General features: G+C 39.3%; 3 protein-coding genes across 11 annotated transcripts in view; 2 read left to right on the top strand and 1 right to left on the bottom strand.

Annotated features, from left to right (window-relative positions):
- The first annotated feature begins 2,221 nt into the window (after positions 1-2,221).
- LOC146679978 (vitamin D3 hydroxylase-associated protein-like) lies at positions 2,222-15,872 on the top strand. Of its 3 annotated transcripts, XM_085449765.1 has the most exons (16): positions 2,222-2,675; positions 4,732-4,845; positions 5,014-5,154; positions 5,329-5,462; positions 5,870-6,076; positions 6,161-6,201; positions 8,054-8,178; positions 8,306-8,431; positions 8,529-8,626; positions 8,799-8,898; positions 9,019-9,062; positions 9,158-9,197; positions 9,273-9,381; positions 9,674-9,819; positions 12,403-15,137; positions 15,793-15,872. In XM_085449765.1, exons 1-15 carry the CDS (start codon positions 2,427-2,429, stop codon positions 12,523-12,525), a joined length of 1,797 nt encoding a protein of 598 aa, XP_085305891.1. In that variant the 5' UTR covers positions 2,222-2,426; the 3' UTR covers positions 12,526-15,137; positions 15,793-15,872. The 3 variants fall into 3 exon arrangements, with proteins under 3 accessions (XP_085305891.1, XP_085305890.1, XP_085305892.1); XM_085449764.1 differs by having other exon boundaries at positions 5,870-6,201; XM_085449766.1 differs by lacking the exon at positions 2,222-2,675 and adding an exon at positions 3,073-3,271 and having other exon boundaries at positions 5,870-6,201.
- A 763-nt stretch (positions 15,873-16,635) lies between these two features.
- Positions 16,636-19,821, top strand: LOC146679977 (uncharacterized). The gene is made up of 4 exons (XM_085449767.1): positions 16,636-17,068; positions 17,442-17,552; positions 18,001-18,167; positions 18,500-19,821. Exons 1-4 carry the CDS (start codon positions 16,979-16,981, stop codon positions 19,545-19,547), a joined length of 1,416 nt encoding a protein of 471 aa, XP_085305893.1. The 5' UTR covers positions 16,636-16,978; the 3' UTR covers positions 19,548-19,821.
- Positions 19,822-20,958: 1,137 nt separating this feature from the next.
- LOC146679971 (uncharacterized) overlaps positions 20,959-26,242 on the bottom strand; it is a 94,121-nt gene continuing 88,837 nt past the window's right edge. The window contains exons 2-14 of one of the 7 annotated variants that reach the window (XM_085449757.1): positions 25,905-26,155; positions 24,896-25,316; positions 24,715-24,747; positions 24,529-24,618; positions 23,844-23,915; positions 23,647-23,735; positions 23,432-23,534; positions 23,059-23,161; positions 22,927-22,979; positions 22,740-22,818; positions 22,046-22,518; positions 21,653-21,846; positions 20,959-21,544 (exon numbers count right to left, since the gene is read on the bottom strand). In XM_085449757.1, coding sequence (XP_085305883.1) covers positions 21,400-21,544; positions 21,653-21,846; positions 22,046-22,518; positions 22,740-22,818; positions 22,927-22,979; positions 23,059-23,161; positions 23,432-23,534; positions 23,647-23,735; positions 23,844-23,915; positions 24,529-24,618; positions 24,715-24,747; positions 24,896-25,108 — 1,647 coding nt within the window. In that variant the 5' untranslated portion in view covers positions 25,109-25,316; positions 25,905-26,155 and the 3' untranslated portion in view covers positions 20,959-21,399. Of the gene's footprint in view, positions 21,545-21,652; positions 21,847-22,045; positions 22,519-22,739; positions 22,819-22,926; positions 22,980-23,058; positions 23,162-23,431; positions 23,535-23,646; positions 23,916-24,528; positions 24,619-24,714; positions 24,748-24,895; positions 25,428-25,904; positions 26,156-26,242 lie in introns of those variants that run through there. The other 6 variants (XM_085449758.1, XM_085449755.1, XM_085449760.1 and 3 more) reach the window with 6 other exon arrangements.

Genomic DNA, 26,242 nt, shown 5'->3' with positions numbered 1-26,242 from the left:
GAAAAACTCCCTTTTAACAGGAAGAAACCTCCGGCAGAACCACGCTCAGGGAGGGGCGGGGCCATCTGCTGCGACCGGTTGGGGTGAAAGAAGGAAGACAGGATAAAAGACATGCTGTGGAAGAGAGACAGAGGTTAATAACAGATATGATTCAATGCAGAGAGGTCTGTTAATACATAGTGAGTGAGAAAGGTGACTGGAAAGGAAAAACTCAATGCATCATGGGAATCCCCGGCAGCCTACGTCTATTGCAGCATAACTAAGGGAGGATTCAGGGTCACCTGGTCCAGCCCTAACTATATGCTTTAGCAAAAAGGAAAGTTTGAAGCCTAATCTTGAAAGTAGAGATAGTGTCTGTCTCCTGAATCCAAACTGGAAGCTGGTTCCACAGAAGAGGGGCCTGAAAACTGAAGGCTCTGCCTCCCATTCTACTTTTAAATACTCTAGGAACAACAAGTAGGCCTGCAGAGCGAGAGCGAAGTGCTCTAATAGGGTGATATGGTACTACAAGGTCATTAAGATAAGATGGGGCCTGATTATTTAAGACCTTGTATGTGAGGAGCAGGATTTTGAATTCAATTCTGGATTTAACAGGAAGCCAATGAAGGGAAGCCAAAACAGGAGAAATCTGCTCTCTTTCTAGTCCCTCTCAGGACTCTTGCTGCAGCATTTTGGATCAGCTGAAGGCTTTTCAGTGAGTTTTTTGGACATCCTGATAATAATGAATTACAGTCGTCCAGCCTGGAAGTAATAAATGCATGAACTAGTTTTTCAGCGTCACTCTGAGACAGGATATTTCTAACTTTAGAGATGTTGCGCAAATGGAAGAAAGCAGTCTTACATATTTGTTTAATATGTGCGTTGAAGGACATGTCCTGGTCAAAAATGACTCCAAGGTTCCTCACAGTGTTACTGGAGGCCAAGGTAATGCCATCCAGAGTAAGAATCTGCTTAGATACCATATTTCTAAGATTTTCAGGGCTGAGTACAATAACCTCAGTTTGATCTGAATTAAGAAGCAGAAAGTTAACAGCCATCCAGGTCTTTATGTCTTTAAGACATTCCTGCAGTTTAACTAATTGGTGTGTGTCATCTGGCTTCATGGACAGATAGAGCTGGGTGTCATCTGCATAGCAGTGTAAATGTATGCTATGTCTTCTAGTGATGCTGCCTAAGGGAAGCATATATAATGTAAACAGAATTGGTCCTAGCACTGAACCCTGTGGAACTCCATAATTAACCTCAGTGTGTGAAGAGGACTCTCCATTTACATGCACAAACTGGAGTCTATTAGATAGATATGATACAAACCACTGCAGTGCAGTACCTGTAATACCTACAGCATGTTCTAATCGCTCTAATAGGATATTATGGTCGACAGTATCGAACGCTGCACTGAGGTCTAGCAGGACAAGCACAGAGATGAGTCCACTGTCAGAGGCCATAAGAAGATCATTTGTAACCTTCACTAAAGCTGATTCTGTGCTGTGATGAGCTCTGAAACCTGACTGAAACTCTTCAAATAAACCTCTGCAGATGATCTGTTAGCTGTTTGACAACTACTCTTTCAAGGATGTTTGATATGAAAGGAAGGTTGATGAAAGTGCTAAAAAATAGACATCTCTCTCTCTCTCTCTTTACTCTGACATTTAACTAATTCAAAAAATATTTCAATATTTATTTATCTAAAACAAAAAAAATTACTAAATTGATGTTCAACAGTAAAAAAAATGTTTTATGTTTTTTTCCCCCTAAAGTGTAAATATCTGGTTTAAACAGTGAATAGACTGCTGTGTATTGAAATTCCTCTTGTTTTGCATAGAAATATACTGAACAACATACAAAGCATAATATATAAAATAACATCTACCTGAGTTATTTCTTTGAAAGAAGCCCCTTATGTCCATTGTTGTGGTCATCAGTACATAACTGAAACCGATTTAGAGTGCTTTATTTAGCTGTGGAGGGTAACAACTGAAAATATGAAATAAACATACATGTAAGCTAAGACTGAAAAAAACAGCATTGTTGTTGTTCGGCTTTTCATTTCGCCATTTGTTGATTCACTCGAAGAGCAAGTAACGTAATATGGGTCAAGTGATCAGTTTGATATCAATCTTTTGTGATACACCGTCATATTTACATTATTTGTACAGTAGGAATGATTTGCTTTGGTACCTGGTCAAACTTAAGCTCTCCTCTGTCTGCACTTCTACAGAAAACTCGCAGGCAGCAGCTTCTCCCCCCTCGCTCACGTGCGTAAGTGCTGTGCTCAGTCGGCGCGCTATGTGCCTCAAATATTGTGTCGTTTTTTATACAGTTGTCAGTCAGGCATCTAACTGTGAAATAAACTAGATTCCAAAAGACCCTGGGCTTCTGAAACAACCCGGGCTTAAGCCCAGTAAGCCTCCCTACCCGCTCCGCCAATGATTTACAGCCCCAGGACAAAGACGAAAACCACGCAGAACACTGAACCGTTTATTAAGAGAGTGAAGATGGACAACTGGACAGCGGCTCTGCTCACTGGTGTTGCCTGCATTGTGGGATACCTGGTTGTGCGGGTGAAAAAGATCAACAGCCTCCGACAGGCAGAGGAAAAGATCAAGAGAGCCAGAAACAGGAGAGATGAGAGCTTGCAGCGGGCAGAGCAGGCGGTGCTCCGGTACAAACAGTCGGTGAGCGTTCAGAGCTTTAAACACTGAAATGTTTAACTTTTTCTTTAGATAGAAATCAAAACAAATTATGTGCTTTTAGTTCAGACCTGGCACTGGTGTCAAGCCAGCCTCCAATTCAAGCATTGCAGTCAAGCCAGCCTCCACTTTGTTTTACATTCCCTGTGTATTCAAAGTATTATGGCAAAAGATGTTGAAACCTGATTTCAAAATAACATGTCAATATTAAAGCCATCTCCTTTTGGATTTCAAAGTAAAAGCCCTGTGAATTTTCATTTTTGAACTTCTCTTTCAATGACTTCAGAATGCTCTTAACTCATTCACTGCCATTGACGTCTATAGATGTCAATTGAAAAACTTACGTTGACTGCCATTGACGTCTATAGACGTCAATTACGTTTTTCAATGGGAGGGGCTAGAATACAACCTCGGGCAGCTTGTCAGTGAACATCAGACTGCTTGAAATGTATTTTTCACAAAAAGCTCGTTTTCTCCCTTTTTGTGGTCAAAACAGGCATTTTTGGTGGAACCCACCTCTCTTCTACAGCTGATTACTAAAGAATGGAAAATGGTAGAAAATGAGTCTGTTCTTCATTTTGGTAGGTTCAGCGTTTATATGATCATAACACACAGTTTTCTGTGGCTCTTCAAAAATGAGTAAAAATGCTCAAAAACCCTGGCAGTGAATGAGTTAAAAGCAAAAGTCATATTTACAAAGACTAGTTGCATTTTATATCAACACTATCCAACCACAGAAATCTGAAATTGCCCATATTTGACTTACTCTTCTAACGATTTCAAAATGCTCTAAAAAGAAAAATTCTTGTTTCCACAGGATAATTTCACTCTGTATTTACAGTATAAAGCCCCACAGTGATACCATGTCAATATCAAGTCAGTCTGATTTTACTTTCCAAAGTAATTGAAATTGATATGGTAACATCGTGAGGTTGTATACTGTTGATCTAAGGTGAAATTATCCTGTGGAAACAGGATTTTTTCTATTTAGAGCATTTCAAAATCGTTACAAAAGTAAGTCATATACGGGCAACTTCAATGGGCCATTACCTGCCATGCTGGCAGGAGGGCTTTTAAACATGAGCATTAAAATAAAAGTTAAAAGCACACCAATAATATGCAGCTATTCTAAGTCGTTTGTTTGATTTTGGTCCATATTGACACAATAGCATTACCAGTTGCAGTTGATTTGTTGATTGCACATCAGTGATGTAAATCTCCTGTTCCACCACATCCTAAGGGTGCTCTGTCAGATTTAAATCTGGTAATTGTGGAGACCATTTGTTAGGGAAAATGTTCTAAAACAGTTCTTCAGTAAAGACTCAGAGAAGAGAAACACACAGAACTTCTTGCTAGCAAGGGCAGCCTCCAAACTGAGACTCGCGCTGAGAAACTGCCCCGGTCTTTATTTTATACTTCAGTGTGTGTGTGTGTGTGTGTGTGTGTGTGTGTGTGTGTGTGTGTGTGTGTGTGTGTGTGTGTGTGTGTTGCTGATCAAAGGGTCATATAACATGAAAGCACAAAAGGTACATCCTTGGTCACAAAGACGGTAGTCTCCCCCACCCTAGATGGTTCACCTTAGATAACACGGTGAGGAAGTCCAGCAGTTAAAGCACTTAAACTAAAACAGACATAGCTACGTTAATCCTACCGTAAAACGATAAAACAAGGTAGGAACTCTCATGCTCCCAGGACGTGGGGGTGCATTCCTGGAGTGCACACCAAGCCTGCAGCCTGTTAGAGATCACACATCCTGTCACTACACAATTAATTATATGCCTCTAAGCATACATGGTTAAATATTTCCTAATACAAATAACTACATGCAGTATTCTACCATATGCAAACTTATATCACTAAAAGATTATACTGACTACTAAATACAATTTTCCATTGACACCATTTAAGCACTGTGAATTGTCATTGTCACGTTTGACAGAGTTTGTAAAGAAGTGGAAAATCTCTACATTCATATGCTTTTATTTGTTTGCTGCAGCTTTTTTAATGACATAATGATTCTGTGTGGGTCTGTGTCTTCTAGCATCCGACAACCGACTCTGCTTTCATCCTGACACTCTCCCTGTCTGAGCTGACACAGCAGCTAAAGGAAGGCTCACTTACCCCCGAGGATGTGCTTTACTCTTACATGGAAAAGGTTCAGTATCCAACATGACACAAATCTTTCATAATAGCTCAAATACACCAAAAGGTTCAATGTTTCCAACAAGAGTTAAATATTTTACAGAGTGATTACAAAGATCAAGGTCCCTTCAAGGTAGATAAGTTAATCTCAAACTGTCTGTGCTTGTTTCCTTTCCAACAGACTCTGGCTGTAAACAAAAAGCTGAACTGCTGCACTGAAATTTTGCTGGAGAGTTTGGACCAGCTGACAACTGTTGGCTCCAGCAAGGATGGTCTCTTGTACGGAGTTCCAGTTAGCATTAAAGAAAATCTTGCATTTAAGGTATTACAAAGGTTAAATAATGCAAATATCAATTGCAGGCCTTCTGGTCAGTATTTCTAACTAATTTCTATGTTATGTCTAACTTATAGCATTCCCAAGCATTATTATTCACATCTTTGAAGCACAATTATCATCTTTTTTCTTCTTTCTTTCTCTTTTTTTTCACAACACAAGAATCATGACTGTTCTTGTGGTGTGATCATTAACCTGGACCAGCCCGCTGAAAAGGACAGTGTGCTTGTTCAAGTCCTGAAGAAACAAGGAGCTATTCCCTTTGTGAAAACCAACTTGCCTCAAGGTCTTTTGAGGTAAATCTTTTATTGGTGATTGACATAAATCTAGAGCCAATTTAAAAATACCGGTGTCTGCCATTTCTGCCCGTCAGCCTCCTAGATGCACCTATGGCATAAATTTGAAAATCCGGGTAATTTTTAGAAAAGCTGACCTATGACCTTAAGGGCGAAGTCATTGAGATTCAAAGTCATCCAAGATTTTTAGAAGATACACCAATTCGAAATTCCTATGTCACCTCACTTAATTCTGGAGTTATCACATTCACAAACTTGGGTATCCACTCTGCCCACCTGGAGGGGTGATGACAATACCCCATCTGCCTTTTATGTCTGATGTGGTTAAAACTCAGTCAGTTGTGTTTGCTATTCCACATGTGCATAACATGCAAAGACTTCTCACCTTCTTGTCTGTTCAAATTCAGCTGTGACTGCAGTAATCCTATTTACGGGCAGACTGTGAACCCTCATAACCCCCAGAAGACCTCTGGAGGTTCAACTGGTGGGGAGGGGGCTCTCATCGGGGGAGGGGGCTCCCTGCTTGGTATAGGCACTGATCTAGGTGGCAGTATCCGTATTCCTGCATCCTTCTGTGGAATCTGTGGTTTCAAACCAACAGCGGGTCGGCTCAGGTGGGTCTCATTCAGTCAGTTTCCTGGAAAATTATTATACATTGCTGAAAAAAACTTTTATCTCACCTTTTGTGTAATGATTAGTTCACAGGGAGTTTGTCCAACTTATAGAGGGCAAAAGTCAGGTAAGTGACATATCTACTTAGTAGGGGTGCAACGATACACAAAATTCACGGTTCGGTTCGGTTCGATACTTTGGTGTCACGGTTCGATATTTTTTCGATACAAAAAAAATGTTCATGCCTTTTTAATTTGTCATTTATTAAAATTATAAATATATATTTTAACTCAAAAGTACAGTTTTTAAATTTAACCCTAACCCTTGTGCGTGTTTTTTATTTTGACAGCGAATGCGCACCTGCAGACCACTTATGTGCAGCCCTGGTTATTTAGCTCATCATATCACAGCCACAGAAATTCTTTTGTCCATGAAACCATAAAGCTGCACTTTCTTTTTGCCTTATAGTCTGATTTGTCATAACTTCTCCGTTTTGTGGTAAGCTTTTCTTTGGCTGTCACTTCTTCACCCTGACCTGTCTTATTTGGCTCAGCAGAACTGAAATATATATCCTGCTGCTCTTACACACACACACACATAACGCTCAGCGATTCTCTGCGCGATCAACCTCTCACATGTTTAAGCTTGCTGCGGGAGATTTCACTTGTCATGTTTGCGTAGTAAGCTAACGATTGATAAGACGATGTCAGAGGAATTGGTGCACAAATTATCGTCACTCACCAATCAGTGCTGTCGCTCTCTATACACAGTTTGCGCGATTGCAAAGTGAAAGCAAAAAAACAAGCGCAAATTCAAACGCGATTTCAATGTCACATATTGACAGTGGCTCACCGATGCCAATGACATAATTACCCAGCTACATTTCTGAAAGAATGCAAAAGCATTGACATATATTTTTCCTTCCTACGATAGGCCGACGGGCAGGGCAGAGATAGATTTTGGTAGCCCGACTGGAAAAATCGCTAGCCCCGGGACGTCGGGCTAGCGATATTGCGAGCCCTGTATCTAATTGAGGAATCACTCATCTTTGGAAAAGAGAGTTTATTACAGAGAAATGGCTCCTTCCAAAGTAAAAGCTATACTATACGCTTCTTCTGGGCTATATTCTCAGCAGCATATTAAACATATCAGGTCCCCATAAGGAGAATCCTGTGCTAACGGCTGTCTAAATGACTCGGTTAAAGTTTGTAGCATACGCGCTTGTTGTTTTTGTCTGCTTCCACTTGTCTTTGCACTAGGATGATGTCGGCGTAAATGTGCAGTCATATTCGTTGTGTTCCCACTAGTGCTGTCAGGTTAATCTCGTTGAAATGACCTTAACGCCACAACACTGCAAATCTCCGTTAACGAGCTACCCCTGATCACCCGTGCATGGGGCTAGACGGCCAACACGTTAACGAGCTAACTGCGCTAACGCACTAGTTCCCAGCCATGTAATTGAGCATTGCATGGCACATCCAACATACTGTTTTACTTTAGTCCATGACTCGCTTACCTTCAGGGTCATACGTCACATGAAAACCAAAATAGTTCCAAAGGCCAGATCTGAATGAGGGTGGGGGAGGTTCAATTTGCCATGTTGCAAGGAGAGCTTAGCTTCTGTCTCGCTAGCTTGCCCTGCGCTCTTCCTTCTGACGATGCTGTCTGTGTTGAGCGCTCAGTGGATCTGCGCTCAAAAGTGCAGCCTAGGCGGAGTAGTCGAACGCAGATTCACTGAGCGCTCAACACAGACAGCATCGTCAGAAGGAAAGCTGATAAAATAAATTACAAATTTTGTATTGTTCAATACATATGCGTACCGAACCGAGAGCACTGTATCGAACGGTTCAATATCGATACGAATATCGTTGCACCCCTACTACATATATACAGAGTCAAAATTGGGATACTGATAGACAGTCCTGGGAAAAAACAGTCAGGGAATTTTGTTTACTGCTTCTTGTTTCATGTTAAACTAGTGCTATCTTCACCTGGACCCATGGCAAGAGATGTGGACAGCCTGGCTCTGTGCATGCAGGCACTTCTTTGTGACCACATGTTTTCTTTGGACCCCACTGTTCCACCATTACCTTTTAACATGGAGGTGTGTCTTGTACTGTGGGATTCATGTCACTTGTTGATAATCCTTTGTTGTAATTGCCTGTGCATATATATGCATAAATGGTCTCATTTCATGTGAGCATTAAAAACAAAAAGTGATTCCCTCTTAGAGATACAGAACCACCAAACCTCTAAGGATTGGTTGTTTGGAAAACGATGGCTACATGCATCCATCTCCAAGCATGGCCCGAGGCGTTAGAGAGGTGAAAGCTCTGTTAGAGCAAGCAGGACACACAGTAAGACGTCACCACACACACACACACACACAAAAACAAAAACATATAACAATCATTTTCAAGTCATGTTTTTTAATGTTGGCTTTTGTTTCTCTAGTTGGTCCCTTACCATCCACTGAAGATGGATGAAATTTTCCCTGAACTAATGGTAAAGGGTTATTTAGCAGATGGAGGTACCAGCCTGTTAACCAAACTGTGAGTTTTTTCTTTTAACAGTTTAGTTAATAGGTTTTTAATACCTAGAGATGCTGCCATTGTCTTCTTGAGCACACGATGGTGTTGACTGGTTTTGAAACTATTCCATTAATTAGTTAAGTATCTCAAAATAGGCTTTTTTCTTATGTGCTAATGAGCCCTTTCTTTTTAGGAAGGGGGGACCCGAGGACCCTTGTCTGAAGGGACAGTTTCATCGTTACCGTCTTCCTAAGTGGTATAAGACAATCCATTCATTTCTGCTCAAATCTAAGGTAAGCCCTCCAATTCTGTGACAGACGCATACAAAAATAGTCAAATAGATGGTCTGTTTATTTAAATCACCGGATTGAGTGATTTAGCAGAATAATGCATACCTATCTATCTATCTGCAGTCTCCTCGTGTCTCTGCCAACATGAGGGCTCTTTGTGGAGTTCGGTGAGAAAGTATTCTTGAAATGTTTTATTTGTACTTCATCCTTTGTTAGATTTTCATATTATACATGTTCTAGGAATGATATGCTTCATTTTTAGATCTGTTCCTGAGCTGTGGAAGCAACATGCTGCTGTTGAGGTACTGTCAGCTGATGATGCATGGTCACGTATGAAAATCTGAAGATGAAATTGAGATTTCCTGTGTTTTCTTTAGGACTACATTCAAGAGACAATAGCACATTGGAGGAGCTGCAACATCGATGTACTGCTGTGCCCTGTGATTGGACCAGCCTACAACTTGTTTTACTGTAGCAAAATTCCAAGTATGATACACTCAGTACAAGTGACAACATAGTGTTCTGTTTATCACAGTTTGTCCAATTTCAGCCACAAAACACTTGCTGATAAACTCCCTGTTAGAGAATGGATTATTTTTTGTGATTTTGCATTGAATCACAGCACAACTTTGACTCTTTGATTGTAACTGCTTTTTTTAACATTACTTTGGCAAGAGCAGCCTGACAGCCTGGACAAATAAATTTCAATATTAATTATTATATTGAATATTAATAAATATTCTACATAATAATATATTTATATTTTCTGTTATTTCAGCTGCTATTAGTTACACAGTTGTCTACAATCTCCTTAACTTTCCTGCGGGTGTAGTCACTGTTTCCACAGTGACCGCAAAGGATGAGGAGGAACTCAAGCACTATAAGGGCTGTTATCAGGACATGTGGGACAAACTCTTCAAAGAGGTAGGCAACATGTACCAGTGAGATAAGACTGATTGAAAACATAGTCACTCGTCAGTTTATTTGGAATGCTACACAAAGATGTGATTAAAAACATACAGATTACCAAGTAGGGATGGGAATAGATAAGAATTTAGCGATTCCAATTGCAAATCAGTTCTCTGACCTCATTGGGTTCTCATTGGCTCCACTTTGAGAACCACCATTTCTAAGCAGCGTATCAAAGACATTACACTCATGCAAATTAATTGCATTGTGTGAGGTCAAATGTTTCTGCCTGTTTGAGGTGTATCAAAGTTGGTGTCATTACTCAAAAAAGAGAAAAAGAAAGAGGAAAGTAACACATGCCAGTGAGGGATGACTAATTGAACACATAGTGTAGTTTAAGCTACTGTGACAGCAGGTTTTCCTGCAGAAATAATCTTCTGGGAGACACAGATGTAAAGCTTAAACTATAGATAATTTATTATGGCTAGATGAGAGATATCATGTCTCCAATGTAGCACATGCTTGGAATACCTCACCCTGAAGGTGTCCAGAAGGCATCCTAATCAGATGCCCGAACCACCTCAACCGGCTCCTTTCAATGTAGAGAAGTGACAGATCTACTCTGGCTTCTCTCGGATGGCTGAACACCTCACACTACTTCTAAGGGAGAGTCCAGTAATCCTTTGGAGAAGGCTTGGATCTGCGATCTTGAACTTTCGGTCACAACCCAAAGCTCATGACCATACTCCTCCCTGACTCAAAGTAGGCACTCCGTCCTTTTCCGGCTGAAGACCACAGTCTCAGACTTGGAAGTGCAAATTCTTATACCCACCGCTCCAGTTAGAGCTGGATACCACAACCTGATAAAGCCAACAGGAGCACATCATCTGTCAAAAGCAGAGATGAGATTGAAATGAGTCATGCAGGAGTTGTTTAACTACATCAGTCAAGTGAGGGTACCAACCGTCTCAACCAGTCAGTGAGAACTCTAACATACAGGCAGCAAGACTGTAACCACTGCCCATAAGTTTCATACATTACATTCCACCTCCTGCATGTGAGGGGCCTACAGGAGGGCTGCAAAGTAACTTAAATGTGAAAGTAAGGTTGAAGTGGACAGTCTTACTCTGTATCTGATTTATATGAATATGATAAATGAATGAATATTAGCAGATTATTTCAATTGTGCTGTTGTAGACACGGCCATCAGAGTCATGTTCCTATTACACCTCTGTGAAGATTAAAAAGGGTTTGTTACTGCAATTTAGACCTCTGGAAATATAAAAGAAAGAATATAAAGTACTAAATAGTTTTTGTTTTTCAAAATCAGCCATTCTCCATTTTGCCAATTTTTAATATATATATATATATATATATGAGCGAAAATTGAATAACAGCTCACGGCGGTCTTGAGTTCTCAGAATTTGCTCTTTGAGCTCACGGCTCTCCAACGGGAGATTGAGAGACCAGTGTCGGACTGCTAGAACGGCTTTGAAATTCACGTAAGTTGTTCGCACTAAAGGAAAAAAACACCATCATTTCATGTAGCTACCATTTCGGCAACAGCTGTGGTCTCAAGGCTGGAGCTGAACAAAACAAATTCTCCCGGATAACGGACGGTGTTTAGACTCTTCCTCCCCTATCCTACGCAAGGCCACTTGGGTTGGCTGGAAGACTGTTTACTTAGCCTGGCAGGGCAAAGGATACTCTCTCAGCTGAACTCTGGACATACACAGATATACATTCATCCCCGCTCCCCTTCCAAATGCCTTCAATGCTTATCCCCTCCCAATGCAGACGGTGGATCACAGGGAACCAGCGCATATGCTGCAGGCCTGGATGCGCTGTCTACAGTGGCTGTCTCTCACCTTTTATCCATCCCTGTTGCTTGTCATGTGTTTCTATGGTGTATTAAGAGTTTTTCATGTACTATGCGCTGAGGTGTTTTTTTTCTGTTCTCAAACTGATCCCCCTGTTGAAGCTCAGTCTTGGGGGAGTTCTTTTTTCTCCTTGTCTTTCCTGATGTTGTGCATTTTTCCATTGTTCGGTCCCGGGTCGCTGCTCGTGTAGCTGACCGGCCAGCTACCCAGCCTGACCTGTCTCCCCAATGTGATGTTTGTCTATTGTATGTACGGTCGGCAAAGTCAGTCTCTTAATCTCCCCTTGGGGATAAATAAAGTCTTCTGAATCTGAATCTCGGTTGTGGGTAACTGCAACTGACAAATAAAGGCCATCTCATCTCATCTCATCTCATCTCATCTCATCTCATCTCATCTCATCTCATAAAGAATGTCCAATAATGGGCAACCCTCCAGTGCTTTCGGAAAGGTCATTGCCCAATTTGATCCATCCTACACAGAACCAAGAACTGAACCAGATCAGACTATTGTGACTCCAAAATTTGTCAGTGTTTTGTATCATTTCCTTGTGGTTCTGTCATTTATTGTCTCATCTTAGTCTTTTTGCAGGTCTTCTGGCCTTGCACTTATACATAATCTGTATCTGAAATTCCACAGTTTGTCAGTAGGTGAAGGCAAAAGACTGTGGTATGTTCAGCTGCTGAGCGTTAAGTGACAGGTGTGTTTTTTTTGTGTTCAGGCAGTGACTGGAGGCGAGGGTCTGCCTGTGGCGGTTCAGTGTGTTGCTCTGCCGTGGCAGGATGAACTCTGCCTGCGCCTCATGAAGGAAGTGGAACAACTGGTCAAACAGAGCAAGAAGTAAAGCTGCTTTCATTCTGAGTCTCACATGAAAGACTGCAGACTTCAGAGGAGACACGTTAACTTGATGTTAGGTTTTGTATTGTTGATTGCCAATTATGCTTAGAAATATTTAACCATATATGCTTAGAGGTGTATAATCATTTGTAGATTGAAAGAATGTCTCATCCTAGGAGGTCTGTAACAACTCTGTGTAGCATGAAGAGGGGAGTGCGTTCACTCCTCTACAGAGTGTTCTGGCATAAGATCACACACCTCCTAGGAGAGGTCGTATCTTCTCTTGTTGATATATGGCAAACACACGTATATCTCATTAAGTATAAGAGCCTTTTGTTCAGATGGACCCGCTAGACTCCTGGCACCAGCTTTGGGGAGTCTTCACAGGGTCACATCTTGACCTCACACAGATCACACACACACACACACACACACACACACACACACACGCACACACACACACACACACACACAAAGGCAAGGTACTCTTTGTGTGTATGTAGACGTCATATGTTCATGAACCTATGCATATTCATGTAACCTCAATAAAAGAGTAGTGTTACGGGAGAACGGACGAGAGCAACTGGGGTCAAGCGAAGGAACGGCGTTTGTCCGGTTCTCTCCCATGCACGAGAAACATGAAGAACTTTGCCTACTTCGTGTCTTGCTTGCTGTGTAATTATATTGTCCTCAACGTTCCAGCGAATAGGTTCAAGCTACAAACCTATCACTTGAGTTTTCCCCATAAACGCTATTTAAATGTGTCAAAGGGTTGAGCATCCTCTGCACTGCCAGTAGGGTTGACTGGGGTTGGTTGTCACACTGTTTCACTTGCATGCATTGTTGATGATTGAAACCCTTATATAGGATTGGTTGTCACGAGTTTTGGGCTTTGTTGTCACTTTGTTGTAATTATCAAGTGAGCTTCAGTAAAAAAAAAATGTACAAACAAAATGTAGAACTTTTTCAATTTTTTGGAATTGAATTTACAGCATGTAATAATGTAGCCAAAAAAACAACAGAAGAGAGCAGCTTCCACATTCCACGACTGTATTTTGAACTCATGTATTATTGATATTATTGAAAAAAAAACTTCCAGAACTTCCATATAGCTTTTAGAAGACAGGCTTTTTGTTCAAAACTTCCCAACAGGTAACCTGAGCAGTAGTGAGCAAGGCAGTTTAAACATGTGAGAATTAAAACTGACTCAACTGCTCCATGTTTTAAGTCTTGATGCACGCTAGATAATAAAGGTTTTTCCGTTTTAGGGTTGCTAGTCTTGATCTAGCAACCCTTTAACTTACTCAGCTACTCAAGTCAGTCATGACAAATGTATACCCCTTGATAAAAGTATGACCTCTATAAACATTTTTCAATTCAATTCAATTTTCAATTCAATTTTATTTATATAGCTCCAAATCACAACAACAGTCACCTCGAGGTGCTTTATATTGTACAGTAGATACAGAGAAAAACCCAACAATCATATGACCCCCTGTGAGCAAGCACTTTGGCGACAGTGGGAAGGAAAACTCCCTTTTAACAGGAAGAAACCTCCGGCAGAACCAGGCTGGCCCACTTTGCACCAGAAAGAGGTCGCACTAAACAACAGCAGCACGTTTAAGCTTGATCAGCTGTTGTTAGAATTTATTTAATATTAATTACTAGTATCAGCTGATGTTTGCTGGAGCCACAGCTGTAAAGCTGCTGGTCATGATGTTGGTTTGGATATGTGGTGAGCAGTGTTGGGACTAATGCGTTATTAAGTAACGCGTTACAGTAACTACGTTATTATTGTGGTAACGAGCACGGTAACTAGTTATTATGCCAAAACCAGGAAGGCGTTACTCGTTACTGGGATTTAAATAGGCTTGTTATTCGTTACTTCGTGTGGTGGCTATCGCAGAGCTTCCACAGATTCAATAACATTAGCAAGTGGTGGAAGCCAGCAGGTGGATGAAGGAAAAGGGAGGCAAGAGGAGAGACCCGAAGCGGCTGCTGGTCCGAGTGTCAGGTGAACTGAACTTCAGGTAAGAAGTTATGACCTGCAGTCCATCTGGGTCAGATATGAACCAAGTTTAGGTGGAGTTTATTTTCGTTGTGTTGACTTTTTCGTACTGCGTACTAGCTAGCATGACAGAGTTTCTATACAGCTGGGTGGGTGCTATGTTACTGATGTTGAACTTTATTTTGTTCATAAGGCTAATTATTAGAGTTGCCAACCGTCCCGTAAAAAACGGAATCGTCTCGTATTCAGAGAAAATATCAAGCGTTTGGTATTGAGGTGAAAAGGAACAGTTTGTCCCGGACTTCAGCTACAATGAAAAAGACACAAAGCTGGAGTTATTCTGTGTTTACGCTGCACAGCTGCCTCTTCTTCTCTCATCCTCTCCCCCGGACGATCTGATTTCCTCGTGTCAGCATTGTTCCCACATCATCATAATTAATGTTGTTCCAGGTTCAACATTGCAAGTGACCAATCACCTTCTTGTGACGTCATTCCTTTGCGACTTCGAAATACCCGCCTTCGAGTATTTCGAAATACAAGTGAAGAAGCGAAAAACCGCCGCCTGTCCGCCGAATTTGAAGTCAATTTAGGATACTTTCCTTTAATAAACGGTAAGCATTATACATATGTTCCTCACTTGGCTTGCTGTTTGTTTGCTAGCGATAGGCTACTTGACGACAGCATTAGCTAACCAGTGTTCTCTAGACCAGCGTTCCCCAACTTTTTGGGTGTTTCGTGGCCCGGGGGTTGGGTCAGGCAAAATTGCAGTAGCTCCCCTGATCATTTTACAAACATAAGTGAAGAGAATCTGGACTAAAAGGCCTAGACTTATGGTTGTGTGCTGAATCTATGAATCAAACTATCACCTGGAAACATAATTAACTGGTCCATAGCTGTGAAACTGGACATGAGTTCTTGATTCTATGGAGATTAACAGTAATCCAGAAATTTACAAATTTGTCCCAGGGACATCGCGTAGATGTTGTCCCTGGGACATCGCGTAAATGTTGTCCCTGGAACATCATGTAGAAGTTGCCCTGGGACATCGTGTAGATGTTGTCCCTGGGACATCATGTTAAAGTTGCCAGAGACATACCATATGAAAGTTTAGCTTCTTTTAGCCCCTGTTTGTTTTATATTATTTTATATATATATTTTTTTTTAATATTATATTTAATATTTACATTGTATTGCAAAAAACCCCACAACAAGTTAAAATGAATTAATGAATATTGACTAATTAAACCTTCGTTATTTTTCCACCAGAAATGGACGACATAATTAGAAGAAGTGTTCTGAATGACGAAAAAAAAAAGAACTGGAAAAGACACACAACTTTGTGTGCATGTGTCACAATGCCAGGAGGACCCATTCAGTGTTGTGTTAGAAAAATTGAACTCATTAACCCTTCATGGACATTATAAATGTTTAAATGTTGCCTCAGGTAAAGACAGGAAAAGAGACTATTACAAATTCAACTGCATCAGAGCTGGGAAAAAAAGTCGAAACAGCTACAGAGCAGTGGGCTGTAAGGCCTATGTTTCATTTAAAGTACTCAAATGTTGGAAAGACCACACAGTCATCGTGCAGCGTACATATGATAAGCATGATGGGCATGATCCTTCGGACCCAAAAGACGCACATTTCAACAATATTTCCAGTGATTTGAGGAGGAAGATTGAGGAACTGCTTTCCCTTGGAACTAAGCCAGCCATCATACTAACCGAATGTCATAAATGGGCCAAAGAACATGGACACAGAGATCTTCACAACAGAGAGCATTTTGTCACACCACGTGACATTGACAGTGTTAGAACCTGCATGATGAGGAAGAAGCACTTTAACTGTGGAGACAGTCAAAGTGTACATACCTTACTTAATGGAAAACATCAAGAACATGTTCTCTTCTATCAACCATACACATCTGACCAAGAACTAATGATTGTTTTGCAGACACCTGTAATGAAATCAAACATGGAGAACTATGCAAAACAGTTAGTATTTGTTGACACCACGCACTGCGTTAACCAGTATTCATTTCCCTTATTCACACTTGTTGTAAGAGATGATCATGGGCATGGAGTCCCTGTGGCCTATGCTATTGTCAGCAACGAAAGTCAGAAAACCCTGGAAACTGTTCTTGGAATAGTTTGTGAGCATTTCCCAACTTCCCCGAGGTAAATAATACATTGACAGCTATTGATTTTGAAATAATTCCTTTTCAAAAAAGTTATAACATGCCAGAATCTAATGCTATAGCTGCAGCATGGGCTGCAAAAAACTTTCCTTTCCAGTTGTTAAAGTTATTCCTATAGGCTGTATGCAGTATTTTATATATCTACTTGTGAGTTGAAATGTTTAATTTGGCATTGAAGTGGTGCTTTGAGATAGCAAAAACATTTTCATACTGTTTAATCTCATTTAGTGTTTTCTTTTTTTCTGTAGAGCATTTATGGTTGACAAAGACTTTGCGGAAATAAATGCTTTGCAGAAGGTTTTTCCAGAGTCAGCTATCCTTCTATGCTGGTACCATGTCTTGCAGGTAAACCACATTGTTTTCTTTTCACGTTGTCTAAGATGCACCTGAAACACATTTTTACAACAGGGTCCTGTTGTCATGATTTGCCTCATTGTGATATTCACCTACTCAGGTTAATGAATATAAAGGGATAAAATGTTGAGTGACTATGTCCATCCATTTAAGACCACAGTGCACTCATCTTCTGGTGGCTGCTTCCCAAAGCTCTTTTTGACATTTAAAAATATGTTTGCCTGGTTGATTTCTGTAATGCACAGGTCCTCTTGTCCAGTGAGTGACAAAGTTATTTTTGGACGTCAGCTTTCTTTTATGCTTTTTGTACAGCTGCTCCTCTGTCTCTCTCTCCAGATTAACTTTTTTTCTCTTACATTCACAGGCTGTTAATCGATGGCTTTCAAAATCAGAGTCCGGGGTCCATGGGCTTTCTAACACCCAAAAGAGAAATGAAATCATTTCTTTCTTTTGTAAGCTGAAAGCTTGCACATCTGTAAGTGTAATTTGTCTATTTCACATTTTGATTTCTTGATTACACTAAGAGCATAATAACTTTCAGTTGCTAAAAAAAGTTACAGAGAGATACAAAATAGATTTTTGAAACAATTTCTAAAACTGGCTTCTTATCTTGCTTATCAAAACAAGTACTTAAGCTGTGCAGAACATCATTGTGTCACCCACTGTGCAGGAGAACTTGTGAGTGGGATTCTTTCACAGACAGATGCTGAAACCAAATATGCTTATAGGTTTAGTGTTCCTTCTTAGCCATTGTAAGGGAAGAAATAATTGCTTCTTAATACAAAAACACGACATATTATTAATAACTTAAAATTCTTAATGTTATTCAATAAAAGGAAAAGGGCTTCAATACATAATATTAAAGATTTCAATAGGTCTGTTAAATGGATTGAAATATATTCTGTTGCATCCAATTCTCTTAGGAGGACGACTTTAAAGCCACATCAGCAGAGTTCTGCCAGACATTTAAGCAATACCCTTTGGTGTGCCAGTATTTTCAGAAGCACTGGGAAGGCATTGGCCACATGTGGTGTGACTACGGCCGTCGCTTCAGTCACGCTCGTTCTGAAACAAACAATGTGATTGAAAGGTATGATTTATTATTTTGACCTCATTCAATTGTATTGCTGAAAAAAAGATATTATGCTTTAATCCAAGAGGCTAAACTGAGTAGGTTCGTCATGTCATTGCCAGAACAGGTTTTAGGCAAATCCTTTAAATTCTAGCAGCGTTTTTTATGTTATCACAACAAAAAACAGAGTAGGTGGATTTGCCTAAATCAGCTAAACCGGCACAGAGCATTCCTTTATAAAAGACGTGTGCAATAGGTATTCCAATTTTTTAAAAAATAATACAGTCTTGATTAAAACTTTAAATTCCTTCAATTACAGTTACTAATCATTTCAAATAACTGTTTTTCAGATTTTTCCACCGCCTGAAATACCAGTTTTTATCTGGCTACAAGAATAGGCGTCTGGATGATCTGATTGAAGTGCTCCTAGGGAAGGCCGACGACTACTTCTCAGTCATAAAAACCCTGCAAGATGTGGGCCGCATGAAAAACAGGTTTGCTGACACCTTGTCTCAAGTTTCAGACTCTGCTTCAAGACTGATGGAAAGTGGTTGGGCTCTTAAAATTACAGTCAAGAACAGCCATGGAGTTAATGCATATCAAGTCCCATCTGAGTCAAGAGAAGACATGGTGTATGATGTCTGCCCTGTTGAGTCCTACTGCAACTGTACATATGGCTTACGAGGACTTCTTTGCAAGCATCTAGTGTTACTTGCAAAATTAGCAGAGGCTGACAATGACATCTATCCAAACATGGAAACAGACATTTCTACCTTGGCAAGAATTGCAGTGAAAGAAAGGCATTACTTTGTACACTGTGAGGACTTGAAAGTGATAAAAATGCCAAGTTTGTTTGGAAATCTGTGTTTTTTTGCATCGGCTGAAACACTTCAGTGCACTTGTTGTACGTTCTCTCACTATAACACATGTGCTTGCCTGAAGGTGGCTTGTAGCCATTTTAAACAAATGAAAAACTCTCTGAAAAGTCCTCTATCAACTTTGAATGACACTCCTGTAGTTGAAAGCACAGACAAAAAATGCACAGAAGATGCGGTTGGAAAACTAAATGCTGTTTTAGACACAGTTAAACAGTGGGCATTCATTCCAGAGGGTATTACTGCAATGATAGATGAACTGCATACAAATGTCTTAAAAACAAAACAAGTAGGCAAAAGTATATGCCAGTACGAAATAAAGACGACAGAGAATGCACGCAAAATTAGGCCATTGTATTCTAGCAAGAAACGTTCGGCCAGCATCGACATTCCAACAGTCTGTGAAAATGAATGTGAACAGTCGATAACCACTGAAAGAGAGACATCCTCTGGAGAAAATGAAAACCTTTTGGAATACAAAACAAAAAAGAGAAGAGTTAAAGCTAAGTATATGCATAAGTAGACTTTTGTGTGACATTTCAAAGGGACTGCATCCATTACTTCTGTTTATTGAAACCTAAAGCTGAATAGCTGTCTTAACTTTCTGCCAAGGAACAGATGAAAAGAAATTGTTTGGTCTCTCAAGCAGTTGTTATTTATGTGTGTTATTCATTACTTTGGCTTGGTTGCTGTTTTTGATACAAATTCATCTGTGCCCATTGTAATATTTTCATATGTTACTATTTTTATATTGCTATGCATTATAAATAAAGGATTACTTATTACTATTAAAGGTCTGCATTTGTAATTGTTGGTATTATTTATAAAATATGCGCTCTTAAGTTTTTTGCTCCATAAAACGATACCTGTCACTTTTTGGACATAGAGTATCAGCTGTTGAGAATCCTGGCTCATACAAAATAGAAGTAAAAGGTTTCAACATCCAGCCTTTTTATGATTAAATACAAAGTGTAATAACAGAGTTATTGGGGTGTGATTTTGTTAATAGTTAGTCTTAAGTATAAGTTTAATAGTAATGAGTAAGAAAATATAGCCAGAATAATGGAATGAGACTAACACCTGACCTCACACTGAGATTTGGTATGAAGTGGCATGTTTGTGCTAATGCTGACATTGGGGCTCAGAGTTCCTCTGTGTGTATATATTTGTGAACGTTAACTTGGCTAATGTCCAAGGGTTTGACTGCTTTCCTGTTGGATTGTATCACAAAGAACAGGGATAAGAGCACCAGTGGCCGTGCACACCCTCATCTCTCTCCTTCACCCGATCATTAGTGTTGGAAACCGGCATTAGCTCAGAGTAGATTAGACTTTAGTATAGTGCAAGTGATTTGATTTTATGATTATTTGATTCAGTTTTTTCTGTGTTCAAGCTCAATTACTTTAATAAAATATGTTGAATTCAAACAAATAAATAAACAAATAAACTGTGGACATTACCCTTTTAAACCTTTCTGAAACAAGACAGGTAAAAACCAGTGTATAAAAGTTTACATAGGTATAAATAGCTCTAACACTTTACTCCAGCCTGGCGTCCACACATGTGGACATCACATTTTGGGTTATTTAGACCAAAATACTAAATCTTGATCAACAAGTGCCTGATATACAGTTATGAGGACATTATACTGCAACTGTTCTATCGAAATTTCAAATTAATGTCCTCATATGTGGCTCTCATTTTTCTCAGAAACAAAAATTAGGTAAAAAAAACAAAACCTGGTAATTCTTTCTTTTTACATTCATCGGGTTCCAATCGGCCCAAATATCAAAGAGAAGTTAAAAATGCATGCCATGGAAGATTTCGGGTCTTAGGGGGTTAAAATGACCAGACCCCTCCGGCCTGTTTTCCAGGCCACTAAATTAAACCCAGTCAATTACCAATTGAACAGAATAAAAACCTACGAGGTCCACTAATAGTCCAAAAGTCCAAATCTTTAATAGAAAAGACAGGCAGAACTCAAACAAACAATAATCCAAACGAGGAGCATATATAAACACTGGAAAGTAAATAATTATAAGTTATTAAATCAGACTAATTAAATACAGTAAAACTAATAAGGGAAGACGAACACACGGGAAATAAAAATAACAGTGTAAACATACCAAAACTCAAAATAAAACAGGAAAGTTACTACAAACCGAGTGTGACACAATTACATTCATATTGAAACATATGTGATAATTTTCTTTCTTTGTAGCATTTTTAAGATATGTGTTAGAACAGTCATTATGCTGTTTGGATTAGGAACCAATCATTTTTGCCAAATAGTTAACACAAACTTAGAACAACAATGAACAATTTTCAAGATTCTGATTTACAGAACAAACAAAAGTCACAAAAGGTTTCATTATTTAAGAGACAAGATCAAGTTTTTCACACAGGAATGAAATGACAGAATCCAGTGCAGCGGGGCCAAAGGTGTGTGTCAGCAAACTGAAGGTTGAGGAATCAGTCAGCTCATGTTTAAGATTGTGTTGGATTTTGAGAAGAGTCTGTCTGTTATTAGAAAGTAAGATTAACAATGTTACACCAATAACCCAAATACGGGGAAATGACAAATAATACCAAAAAAGATACAACTTTCATATTGTTTTACTAACTTACTTTGTCATATCAGCACTTGAATGGTCGATGCCTTTACAGACCATGTCTGTTGTGACATCGCAGGCCAATCTTCCGGCAAACCCGAGGGCTAGCTCCCCAGCCTCCTCTTCACTCAGAACACTAAACACTGTTACTTTAGTTTTGGCCTTCTTAGGCCTGTCAAGAATCATTGCGGGCAGTTTGGCTTTACGGCCCTAAAAAAGAAAAAGTGCAAACACCAAAAGAGCAGAGAGAGACACACACACGCGCACAAAGTTAAATGCTTTTGTTTACATGGTGTAATTGTGTATATGTTGCAGCAAATGCACAATTTCCAGCCACATTGTCACTTCATTGATACGAGTAACCCGGATTTATTTCAGGTGACATCAAAATCACGAAATGTATACCTACCCCAATCAAACCTCTGAAAACATGAACTGACATGTTCTCTGCGTTGATTCTGCGCTTGATCTCGTCTTCTGTTATTGTGTAGGTTTTCTTTTTTGAGCTTGGTACAGATAAGCGACCATGCACTCTGTAAACTGTACTAGTTCCTTCTGAATCAGTTTGGAATTCTGTATCTGCATCGATCCTGTCAACATCATCAGCAGCAGCATTATCTGTACTCAGACTTGTGCCGTATACTTCTGTTTCTTTTTCTTTGTCTTCAGTCTGTGTACCTTCATCTCTGACTGTCAGTCTTCCTATCTCACTGTTACTTGTCGATTTGCTGCAGATGTTCTCTCCCTTAGGAACTTTTCCTTTGTCATTCGCTGCCTGATGCTTTCCCTGATGACATTCTTCACTGGCTACTTCTATTGCTCCTCCTGTATAGCCACCCACTATGCTGCACAACTCCTTTCCCTCTGCTGTGCTGCACTGTGCTGTTACATAAAGAAGAATGATATAAACAGCACTATATCAATTTAATTGTGAAGAGAAATCCCCACAATACGACACAGTTATGTCTAAAATAGTTTTGTGTAAAAACTGGATCTTGAAACGTCCACTTTAATTACACAGTCCTGGTGTGCAAAGGCAAAATTACGAAAAAAAAATTCACTTTAAACATTTTTGGACATTGTTTAGTTATATTGTGACTTACTCTCACAGAAGATACAGATGCCACAAACAGACTTTGAACAACGCATGTGCTTGTATGCACCACATTTCTGGCACTGCACCTGTGAATTAAAAAAAAAAAAAAGAAGAAGAAATAAACAAACAAAAAACAAATGAACAAAGTCCATTAAATAAACAATCTATATGGCTAAGGACATGTCATAGTGTACCCGGTCTTTGGCTGCAATCACACACCAGCACTGACTGCACTTCCTAGTTCGATCTGCAAAATATAATTTGTTTAAGTACAAGTTACATTTTCCAATGTTAGAGAAAAAGAAGGCAGCTAATTTTATCTTTACCTATTGAGGAAAATAAGTAGTGGCAAAGTCGGGACCTGAGCTTTGTGATTTCAGTGTTGTACTCCTCCACTTGTGTTTTACCGTCAATGAGAGATTGGGCAAACTAATAATTGACGAAGAAAAAAAAAAAAAAAAAAAAAAGAACAAAAAGAATTAGATTAACAAAGAAATGTTTGTTTGTTTTTAACCCCCCCCCACCCCTCCCCCCCGAGAAAAAAAAAAAACAGAGCAACCAAAGCGAAGCATTACTGCTGAAATGGTTCAATCTACAAAAAAAATTGAGATTTTACCATCCTGCCTCTAAGGCTTTAAAAACTGAATAGGCAAAAATGTAAACATTACTTATATAGGTTAAAGCTATAGTTTTCAGTACCATTATGACATGCACTCCACATGAGTTCCCATCCTGTTGATGTGGGTGGCTCACATGTGACAAGGTCCACTCTCCAGTGCAGCCTCTTGCTGAAGCAAATGAGCTGAGAGATCGCAGTTATTACAAATAAAAAGCATATAGAGAAATCAATAACCACGTTCGGTAATGATTTCAATTAAATTAAATATGTTATGTTAAATATGTTAATTAATTACCTCCAGTTTTTCAACACCGCACTTTTTCTGACCTCCGACTCGCCAAATGAATTCATATAGACTATGGTCCTCTTGGGTATGTCACAAAACTGTTTTGTAAAAAGATGGATATGGTAGGCTTGGGCCTTGAGCTTTCCTAATGAGGGACACTGAAAAGTATCATGCACTAGAGAGAGTGCAAAATCTGTGCAACTTACAAACAAGGTCCAGTGGCTGCCGTTTTCCAGACAGGCTCCAATCAATTTCTCATACATCTGAAAGATGTTTTTCTGGAAATAAAAAGAATGTGACAAGTATGTTTTTCTGTCAAGAATGACACTGCAAAACTGCAAAAGCTTGTCAGGTGAGACTTGTAATTAATTCTGCAGATACACAAACATATAGAAAGTGTCATTTTTGGTTTACATTAATTAATTTCTATAGTGTGTACAAAACAAATCAAGACCACAGACTCAACACGCACCACTAAATTTTTGGTGTTCTTTGGTGTTCTATATACTGTTTTGTTTGTTTGTTTGTTTGTTTGTTTGTTAACTAGTAGGTTAGTTTATTTGCTTGTTTTAATCAATTTTAAATCATGCTTTTTATTTGTTCTTGTTTCTAATGTCTCTGTAAAGCACTTTGAATCACCTTGTTGTTGAATTGTGCTATACAAATAAACTTGCCTTGCCTTGCCTTGCCTTCTTTATCAGTTGGCCAAGACAGAAATGTTTTAATCTGTGTGCATTGCTTTTGAACAAGTCTTTACACAGAAAAGGTTTCAGAAAGGTATTTTTCAGGTTCTTCTGACAAGGCTTCAATTTTGGAAAATGCTGTTTGTTTATAGTGGCAACTTATAAACCCTTTGTGATAAGAACATAGTTACCACAGTCCAAGTCATACCTTCAAAAAGTATGCACTTTGTGCTCTTGTGGACCCATCCAAAATTTTTCCAGTGATTTGGCTTGGTATTGGATAAATGTGAGGGAAATTCTATAAAAATAACATAAATACACCTATGTTTTCAAATACATTACAAAAAACATAAACATGCTATGTCATTATGATCAAACAAGCTTTTCAACATACCTCACACTGCATATAGATTAGGCCATCTATTACCTTATAAAACAAATAAATAAATACATATAAATAAAAACAGAACTAAGGAACACGATTCATTAAGTAAATTGTACAATAAAGTGTATTTAAAGCAGAATTTAACATTAGTTTTATGACAACATAAAAGGATTTTTATGTCAAGAGGTACCTCATCTGAAATGTTAGTCTGGTCAAACAGGGATTTCAAACTTGAAATACCAATAGAGTTTGGTCCAGCTACTCCCACAAGGTAATCTGTGAGAAAGCATATGCTGTAGTCAACAGATATCATTTTCTTTTTGCATGCTGCAACCATCATCCATTTCAGTCTTCTAGGAGCTTTGTCTGGTTGTAGTTCTTTTTTCTCCTCCTCTCCCCTCATCTATTAATTAAATTGTTTTCTGACCTTCCTAACTGTTTCCGACCTGTCTTCCCAATGTGATGTTTAAGCAATATATGTATGGTCAGAAGGGGGTGAAATTTTCATTGCAGTTGTACGTGTAACATTGCATGTGATAATAAAAGGCTTGATTGGTTGATTATTCAACATGAGTTGACATTTACCTGACATTGTGAAGGAGTCACAGTTTCTGTAAGGGTGTAAGAACATAACATGTGGATTTGTTACACTTCTTTTTCACAAGTTAATAACAATCAATAATTTTCATTCCATTATTTACAAGCTATCACACGATGTCCCAGGGACAACATTTACACGATGTTCCAGGGACAACATTTACACGATGTTCCAGGGACAACATTTACACGATGTCCCAGGGACAACATTTACGCGATGTCCCTGGGACAACATTTACGCGATGTACCAGGACAAATTTGTAAATTTCTGGATTACTGTTAATCTCCATAGAATCAAGAACTCATGTCCAGTTTCACAGCTATGGACCAGTTAATTATGTTTCCAGGTGATAGTTTGATTCATAGATTCAGCACACAACCATAAGTCTAGGCCTTTTAGTCCAGATTCTCTTCACTTATGTTTGTAAAATGATCAGGGAAGCTACTGCAATTTTGCCTGACCCAACCCCCGGGCCACGAAACACCCAAAAAGTTGGGGAACGCTGGTCTAGAGAACACTGGTTAGCTAATGCTGTCGTCAAGTAGCCTATCGCTAGCAAACAAACAGCAAGCCAAGTGAGGAACATATGTATAATGCTTACCGTTTATTAAAGGAAAGTATCCTAAATTGACTTCAAATTCGGACGACAGGCGAATTGACTTCAAATTCGGCGGACAGGCGGCGGTTTTTCGCTTCTTCACTTGTATTTCGAAATAATCGAAGGCGGGTATTTCGAAGTCGCAAAGGAATGACGTCACAAGAAGGTGATTGGTCACTTGCAATGTTGAACCTGGAACAACATTAATTATGATGATGTGGGAACAATGCTGACACGAGGAAATCAGATCGTCCCTCTCCCCCTCCCTCTCCTGTTTCTACTTCAATCATGAAACTGATCAATGATCAGCTGATCGGCTTTTCTCTCTTGTTTATTTATCG

Source organism: Copadichromis virginalis, linkage group LG23 (assembly GCF_057382275.1).
Source record: "Copadichromis virginalis isolate Kocher_CV1m ecotype Utaka linkage group LG23, C_Virginalis_male_GT1.1, whole genome shotgun sequence".
In the NCBI taxonomy this organism is placed as follows: domain Eukaryota; kingdom Metazoa; phylum Chordata; class Actinopteri; order Cichliformes; family Cichlidae; genus Copadichromis; species Copadichromis virginalis.
This window is presented reverse-complemented; position numbering and strand designations above follow the sequence as displayed.